Source organism: Rhinopithecus bieti, unplaced genomic scaffold, assembly GCF_001698545.2.
Source record: "Rhinopithecus bieti isolate Rb0 unplaced genomic scaffold, ASM169854v2 scaffold_22522, whole genome shotgun sequence".
NCBI lineage: Eukaryota > Metazoa > Chordata > Mammalia > Primates > Cercopithecidae > Rhinopithecus > Rhinopithecus bieti.
This window is the reverse complement of record NW_016811454.1, coordinates 2318641-2327962: the sequence shown is the minus strand read 5'-3', so window position 1 is coordinate 2327962 and position 9322 is coordinate 2318641. Positions and strand designations below refer to the sequence as shown.

Sequence of the window (9322 nt, the reverse complement as noted above, 5' to 3'; positions counted from 1 at the left end):
GGTGCTAGAAGTTATTTTTGCTCCTCCCAGATTAATTGACGCAAGTAATTATTCACCTAAAACCTTTATTGTCTTTGTGAACCTTCGTGTCTCTCTGACCTTTCGCTGTTCCTGAAGCATATCTTTTTCTTTATTAAACTATTTAACATATTTTATTCTAACAGATATGTCCTTTGTATCTCTTCATTAGACCATGGAGTTGAGTATCTGATTCTTTTAAGAAAACCGGTGTGTACTGAATGGATTAAAACAAATCAATAAGTTTATGAAGAAATTATTTGGATTTTTTAATACTCTTTAATGAGCTAAAGATGACAGTATAAGAACATATGAAAAGTATTGGATTTTCGCAACTTTCAATTTAAGACTTTCTGAGGTTCATGGAGAAAGAAAAGGAATTTTAAAGAGATCACCAAAGAGTTGTGAACATATGGATAGCTGGATAATGATGAGGGGAATGGGCCTTCGTTTTTTACCCTATGTAATGTTTTTTTATCCTATGGCTGAGAGATACATTATGATATTGGAAAAAAATTTCAGCTGCAGATTTCTGATTAGCTTACTGTCAGAGCTGCAGCACATTCGAGATGCAGCACAGTGTTTTTGGGAAAGCTTGCTAAGGTAAATGAGATAAATGTTTGCGCCATTATCTTATACGAATTCCCTAGCCCCCTTTTCAGCAAAAGCCTTGCTTTGTGTGTGTGTGTGTGTGTTTCAAGAGATGAAAGAATTTTTTAACACATGTAAACTCACAGTGCTGAAAACTCAAAAAGTCTTGCTAAGCAGAATCATTATGCCAAATTATCATTGACATACGAAAACACTATAGATTAATGCAGTAATAGTTCATGGGTGCTCAGGAAGAAACTTAATTTACAACTTGAAACAGGTTTGCATTCCTTAGAAATTCTGGAAATCAATCAGTGGTACAGAAATTGATCTGCTAAAGGAGAGGAAAATTGATTTTTAATATTGGCAACTACATCAATTTTTTTAAGTTCTGAAGGAACAACTCTTGAAAACAAATTTATTAACTGTTAAGGGATTACTTGATATTTAGTTTCCTAGCAAACTATCCAAAGAGAAGTATTTATAGCCTCATTAGAAGATGTATTTTTATTGTGCCAAACATCAACTTCAAAATTGCAGACTCCATTATTTCAAAGATATGGAAATCAAAACTTAAATGAAATGGAGTTATCTATGTAAGACTACCATTGCATCATATTTTAGAGTGATACTTTGCCTCAAAGTATCTCAATATGAATAGTGAGAATCTGAACACATTTGCATATTCCCCATTCGTGATATAGTGTTGGCATTCTAAAAAAGAATAACTGTAGCTGACGGCAATTCTTATCTGAAGAGATTTGTGCATGATAGCAATATGCCATCTTCTGTCAGCATAAGAAGAGCATCTGGGGCCCATTAACTCACCAAATCTGCCACTGTTCTGCAAATTTTTATTAAGCAAGTGTAGTTCTTAATAGTCACTTATGTTATAGAATGTGTATCAAATGCTATCAATAAGAAAGGGGATTGTTTTCCCCCAGTGAGAATGCATTTGAAGTGTATAAGAAAGCTTGACAAAAGAATAAAACACTTTAAGTGATCACTATATTAATATAAATGTATCCTACTGGGAAGCCAATGTGTGTAAGTATTATGTGCACTTTGATGTTTGCCACTAACTAGTTCTCAGAGTGCCATCTTTTTCATAGACTTTTCCCCCTGTATTTTCTTTCTCTCAATTCTAATGATGAACCGGTTGAAATTAAGTGAAAAGACACAGACTGTTTATTTATGCTTTTTAAAAAGATGCCATTGATGCTGAGCAGTTCTAATTAGCTTCAAAGGCTTACAACCAGGAGAACTAGAAACATAGGCCATCAGGCTGCTATGTTTCTCAAACAAGTCTTCCTGAATCAGAGAACACACCAGGAAATTAACAGTCTTCCCAGCCAAAGAGTGTCCTCTTTATTAAGTACCTTATGATAATTAAGTAAAATAATGTACATCAATCTTGAATTGAGTATGAGGAAGCATGAGGTTAGTGTAGAAATCCTATTATCTAAATAAATCCAAAGAAAGATCAAGAGGAGGCAGTCCATGGTACCCTCTAAGTATGTAATAATGGTTATAATAAAATAACAGTTATAAAAATATTTATGAATTGCAGCTTCAGAAACCTGAGCATTTCATTGGTATCTCTTCAATTATTATAATATCCATTTAAGATAATCAAGAGCAAGTAGTACCAGTCTTTGGGTAAAACTGAAGGATAAGAAAGGCAATGAAATAACCTGTAAATACAAATACTTTTTTCAAAAGAAGGAAGAAAGAAAAGGAGAAAAAATTCTGTCATCAGAACTAGAACAAGAAACTTAGACTCTTGCTCCATCAGCACTCTCTTACTCAATGTTTTTAATTAATACTTTACCATTTTGGAATCAAAGACCTTTCCCACACCAGGCCCATTTATTTTTCAATCTCTTGTAAATAAGTCCTTTGTTTAAAATGACACACCTGTCGTATTTCATATCACTACCATTCCAATCACTGTGCTAAATATTATGCAGTGAAACTACTAGACTTAAGCTTCAGCGCCAAGAGATAATTTTAATAGTAGCTCTAAGGTAATGTGAGTTATAAAGGAAGTTGGGTATTAATTATAACACTTGCCATTTAAAAAAATAAAAACAACTTGGTGGCATGTGTAATTTTACCTCATTTTCTCATTTGCTACTGTTATTTAAATTACTTCCCAGCACTAAGCATGTGTATAAAAGATGATTGTTCCAAATTTAACCTTTTAAATAAAATGTATTCTATCAATTAAATCATTACGGTTCCCTCTCTTTTCCATTATGTTTATTCATTTATCTTCTGTCCTAAAGATAGACATCTGTGTCAGTGAATATTTTGGAGAAAGTCCTCTAATTTTATGCCTATCACCCATTTGTTTTCTACAATGTTTTCAAATAGTTTATATTAGTGTTCGAGGTAATTTCAAATTGTCAATTAAAATAATGATAAGTATAAGAAATAATAAATATTTTTCAGCCCAAAAGTTAAGAAGATAATTTGTTAAGCCTAATATGGCCAGGGAATTTGCAAGTACTTAAATCAGCTTAAATTTTTTTTAAAAAAGATAAAAACAAAACAGCAAAAGCCTTACCTTTGTATGAATCCCTTCTTCTGAATGACTATGCATAATAAAACCATACAGTCTACTGTGCTTTCATTGCCTGTCTTCCACTGCAGAATGATTCAGGAGCCGGGTAAACTGCTAGGTCATATCTGTTGCGGTTGGGGAATGATCCATACAATAACGGTGTGAAAGCACCTAGTGCCCTACTGAAGCATAGTATGCTCTCAATTATTTTCTCTCTTTAGTTCTTTATAATCCTGAGCAAATTAAATCACAAACCCCACAACTGTCATCAAATACACCACCTTGACCACTGTCACAACTTCCATTTCTCAAATGTTTTCATTTATTGAGAATTATGTGTCTGGAACTGTGCAAAGTGCTTTTATACATTGTTTCTCATTTAGTTCCCACAACTCTCTGTGTACTGTTTGTACTGTTTTTCCCCCATTTCTCATATGGGGAAACTAAAGCTAAAAAAGAGCTTAGTGGCCGGGCACAGTGGCTCACACCTGTAATCCTGGCACTTTGGGAGGCCAAAGCAGGTGGATCACCTGACGTCAGGAGTTTGAGACCAGCCTGACCAACATGGAGAAAGCCCGTCTCTACTAAAAATACAAAATTAGCCAGACATGGTGGCACATACCTGTAATCCCAGCTACTCAGGAGGCTGAGGCAGAAGAATCGATTGAACTCAGAAAGTGGAGGTTGCAGTGAGCCGAGATCGTGCCATTGCACTTCAACCTGGGCAACAAGAGCGAAACTCTGTCTCAAAAAAAAAAAAAAAGAGCTTAGTAACTTGCCTGGTGATGCTGGCATTCAACCCATGTCTGTCTGTTTACTAGCTATGATGTTAGTCTGACTTTCTATTTTGTTTCTCATTGGTGATGACAGTAGTCCATATTTATTAAGCACTTACTCTGTGGTCTTCTAAGTACCTTGCATATATTTGCACATGTAATCATCACCACATACCTGTGGGGTAAGCAATATCTTCTTATGATGAGACTGAGGCCACAGAAAGTTAAAATGATTTGCACAAAACTGTTGTTTCCAAACAAGGATTCCAATTCAGAAAGATTATTTCTCATTTGTAGAATGAGAATGGATATTTTAGCTTGAACCCATCAGAATCATCAATTTCAAAACATGTTAAACAAAATTATAGCTAACATTTATTAAGATTGGTCACCACAGAACGATAACTATTAATAGCACATATTCAAATAAAGAGAGTAGTTTTTTAGCATAGAGTTGGTTGTGTTGTCTTATATTCCAGGTTTCTCAGGTAGTGACTCTTCTGTGACTCTTACCACAAGTGTAATGAATGGAGTGGTTAAGAGTGCCATATTTAAGTTCAGGCTTCTCCATTTATGAGGCATATGTCAGTTTCTTTATCTGTAACATAAAGATAGTAATAATAATACTTTCCAGGTCGTTGTGAGAATTGAATGAATGAACAGATACAAAGTGCATAGCATAAAACCTGTGTATTACAAGTACTCAGTAAATATTAGTTGCTAAGGTTATTTTTAATCATTATCATTGTTTTCTAATATTTTCTACTTACAGTGTAAATTGATTCTATGTAAGTGCTTTTAGGTCTGAGAAAACAGAATTTGGCTCACAAGTAGTGCCTTATAAATACTTACCTCCCAACTGGAAATAAAACAAAAGTCCAACAATATTTTAAGCAGTTGGGAACAGAATAATCACAGATATGTAGTGTTTTATCTGAAAATAAAGAAATCGCTTAGAAAAGAAGGGCCAGGTGGGAGTGGGAAGATTATGTATAGTAACTGGGTCAATTAAGACTGAATGTTGTGGGCAGAGAAAAAAAGGGACATGTTACTCTGAGATCAATCTAATGTTAGGCAAAATGGAAGAGATTCTTCTCATTAGCAGATTGCCCTTGCCTTGCTTCAACCCTTGAAACCAGAGTTTTATGTACTAACATAGATAGTGGCACATGGTAATGAACAGCTTTTGTTGAAAGTGATAATCTATGCAGAGATGCTTAAGGATTAAGACCTTTGCATCTATGTTCATGAAGGATATGGGGTAGCAGTTTCCATATCATGTATTTTTCTGATATTGGTATCAGAGTAACACTAGCCTCATAGAATGGCATGGGAAATCCTCTCTCTTTCTAATACATTTTCTGTAGAATTGGTCTTATTTATTTCTTAAATGTTTGGTAGAATTCACCAGTGAAGCCATCTGGGCCTAGAGTTTTGTTTGTGGGGAAGTTTTACGTATAAACACATTTTTTTTTTTTTCAAAAAATTACTGTAGGGCTACCCATACTATCTAATTCTTCCTATATGAGCTTCAGTAATTGTCTTTTAAAAATGAATCCATTTCATCAGAGCTCTGTTAATCTAGAGTTAGTTTTTCCCCACTGTTGAGACAAGACCCTTCTTCACATTCGAATGGATGCCCTTCAGTTATGAAGTTTTCCACACTGGCTGTTGGAAATAGGCACTATTCCCAGCCCTATGTGAACTTCAGATGCTGTTCCTTTTCCAGTTTGGGATGGTTCTTTGCCAACTCTTGGGGTAATTTTCTTACACACATGTGATCATCAGTATTCAACTAAATATATGAAGAGACTTTTCTGAAGATAGTATTGCTCTTTCCTCTCTGGTTCTCTGCTCTGCAACCTCTGTCTTCTTTGGCTTCCTGGGATGGCCAGCACCACGTCCTCAAGCTGGGGCCATCACTGGGTTCTGCTTGGGTGTTGTCTTTCCTGCACAGCTGCCTGGAGGCTTTCTTGGGAGAATAAGCTGGGGCAATTGTGGAGTTTACGTCCTTTGTTTTCCATCTCTTGGGGTCACTGCATTTTGTTGCCTGATGTCTAATCTGTTGAATGCCATTGTTTCTTGTTTTGTCTAGTTTTTAAAATTGTTTCAGGGAGGATTACAAATCTGTTCCCTTTTACTCTATTTTGACTAGATACAGAAGTCTAATTCTTAAGTATTTAATATACATACAGACACAAACACATGTATTGCTGTTATGCTGAAAAAAATTTATTATATTGTGTACATCCCTGGGTCTATGAATTTGGTTTCTCCTGTTGTAAACATGGAAGCAACAACCCAGTTAAAATAAAGAAAATAAAGAGAAAATGAACTTATATTCATAAAAGATCTAATAAACATACTTATTCATAGCTGTCTTCAAGATATCTACCAATAAAAGTGAGGTACCCCAGGGTAGGCTGGAAGAAAAAAATGTTTCTCAAATCTCTGCCAGTAAAATATTTAACTTATTATGAATATATATTAATTTACTGTTTAAAAATTGTCTGATTTACAAGCCGGTCTGATCCTCATCTCTTTCATTTATTCTTCTCAGTGCCAGATGAAAGCAAGGTTCACTCATTGGCTGGACACAAATCGGGTAAGAAATTCCTTGTAACTGACTGTATTCCCCTTCCTGGAAATCACTGGCTGTGTTTTAGTAGCAGTTGGAACCTGTTTCTATCCACTAGTCACTGAAAGGCTTTCTAATTAATATATGAGATGTCTCTGACTTCCACAAAGATGAATTATTGCTTGGCTGTGTGTATAGTGGCATAATGTATGCTAACTCAGAATGTTTGGGAGCAAAGAATAAAGATTTCCAAATATATATATATATAACCAAAAATCTTAAATCTGTACTCCAGCTGAACACTTAAAAAAAATTGCAAGAAAACCCAAGGAAGTTCAAGACTCTTTCCCATGATGACTTTCATATTTAAGTGGTAGGACAAAGGATTCCAGAATAAGAAAGATATGGTCATATTTTTCTCCTCAAAAAAGAATAGAATTTTTTTCTTTTTTTTTTTTTCTGCCTGTCATCAAAATGGATTGTTCCAGGGATGTATGCATTATTTTTCTTTAGAGACATGAATGAGCTCCCTAGATATTCTCTAGAAAGACCACAAAAATTCCTAAGTGTCTCTTAGGTCTTTATCATGTGTGAGTTACCTTCACTTATAAAATCCAAGCTGTTTCTTCATGGCCAAGTAGACTGCCTCCTACTCCTTTTTCCTTCCTCCATCATCATTTATTCACATTAGTTGAAAATGTTTAAAGCTACTAAGCTAGCAAATAGTGGAGTAATCCCTTTCCTCTAGGGGCACATTATTTTGGGGGAGAAAATGTCCATTTTGCTTGTAGCATTGCCCCTCCAAACAACAGAAGGATTATGATTTGCTGACATCACTCCGTTGGTGAAACAAAGAAGTCTTTCCCGTCACCAAGTGTCTCCTGTGTTTGTGTGCCAATTATGTTTTTAGCAGTAAGTGGCCTTGTTGCCTCATTACCTCCATCATGTTCCAGGGCAAGATTATGAATTTTTTTCTTTCTTCTTTCTCCAGATTCTCTTGTGATAACAGCAGGGAAGGGCTGGTTCACAACTCTTAGATTTTTTTTCTTGCTTTTCTTAATAAAAAGCCTAAGAAGTTAGATCACTGTGAAAGAAGAGATTTCTGTGGGAGTGATAAATTGCCACATGCTGTTTGTTCCCAGCATCCTCTTCCATTAAATTCTCTACTACTGGACATATTTTTAGGAGCTTCAGAAGGAAGTTATCATGACCAGGGAACCCCAAGAATAATCTATAATATCTTCATCTTAAATGCATGCTAGTGCTTGTGGTTCATATATATATATATATATGTGTGTGTGTGTGTGTGTGTGTGTATAAAATAATACCTGAAGATGAAAAGTCTTTTCTGTGTATTGGGATAGGCTTCAAGGCAAAAAGTTGAAGTCCTTTTCCTTTTCCGGAATGTTTATCTATTTGGTTTTTGAAAATGAGCAAATAATAAATTTTCTGGCTTTTTCCAGGAAATCAAATCTTATTCTCATCTTAATTTCCAAGCACACTGCTATTATGTGAAGGGATGTCTCATTGGGATTTGGTGGTGGTGGTGGTGGCAGCGGCGGCAGCTGCAGCAGCAGAGGGATAAGGGTTCTCTTGATTGTAACAACCTCTTTTAGTTACAAAATCATTTTTAAATTCATCTAAATTCACCTGTAGTCTCAGTCGGCTACAGGTCATCTGTGACCACTAAGCAAGTTACCAGATCGTATTTTAACTTATAAATCTCTGCTTACCTCACCATTGTTAAAAGGAATCACTTAACTTCTTTTGTTACAATATTGCCCCTTTCCCAAATTCTTTCTTTCTTTCTTCAGATCTTCAGAATATTTAGGTTAAAATATGATTTTTTTTTTTTTTTTTTTTTTTTTTTTGAGATGGAGTCCTGCTCTGTTGCCCAGGCTGGAGTGCAGTGGCACAATCTCTGCTCACTGCAACCTCTGCCTCCCAGGTTCAAGCAATTCTCCTGCCTCAGCCTCCTAAGTAGCTGAGATTACAGGCACGCGCATGGTGCCTGGCTATTTTTTTTTTTTTTTTTATGCTAAGAAGAGCCTCTCACTCTTTCTCTTTAGCTATAGAAATGTGAGCAGCTTTTATACTATCCAAGACCAACAGGAAGTTAAACAAATTAAATTGTATATACTGACCTAAATCTGTCATCCAGCCTCTTATTCGAGACGACATTCAACATTTTAATAAATTCATCTGAGTTAAAATTTCTTGAGTCAGCTACTTAGTCTGTAAAGAGCCATTTCGTGTCAAGTTCCATCTGTTGGTCTGGCTTGGGTACCTCCCAAATTTGTGACAATATTTTTGGCACCCTTTTCTTGGCTTAATTTTTAAATGGTTGACACTTCAGAGCTCAGATCCAATCAAAGGCCCAGGTAAAATAAATCTTTCTAACATTTTTGGCCCAAAGTGTAGTGTTCCCCTCACCCCTTCTGGAATTCATCCAGTATTCTTGAGATTTCTCTGAGGACCTATTTCAGGGGTTTCCCCAAAAGGGCACTGCATCTCATTACTTTGGCAAGGAAGATAGCAGGATGATTCTCCTGTTTCTGAGCTGGTAGAATCCTCCTCCACATATGAGAGGTATTTAAGTTTATAGTATGGTAAGACCTGCCTAGAGAAGTTAGAAATAAAATACCCTTTGTTTGGTTCCTTGAAGAGAAATCACAAGTTTCATAGAGCCTTGAAAACCAAAATGTCTTTAACCTCTTTCCTTGTTTCACTCATTAAAGTCTGACAAAATTCAAATTCTAGCAATGGCTGGAGAAAAAAAAAAAAAAAAAAAAA

The 9322-nt window shown here is 35.5% G+C and overlaps 1 protein-coding gene across 3 annotated transcripts in view; it reads left to right on the top strand.

Annotated features, from left to right (window-relative positions):
• The window catches only part of PARD3B (par-3 family cell polarity regulator beta), a 1116980-nt gene that overhangs the window by 714768 nt on the left and 392890 nt on the right, over positions 1-9322 (top strand). For all 3 annotated transcript variants that reach the window (XM_017893929.1, XM_017893928.1, XM_017893931.1), the window contains one exon: positions 6512-6556. In XM_017893929.1, coding sequence (XP_017749418.1) covers positions 6512-6556 — 45 coding nt within the window. The remainder of the gene's footprint in view (positions 1-6511; positions 6557-9322) is intronic.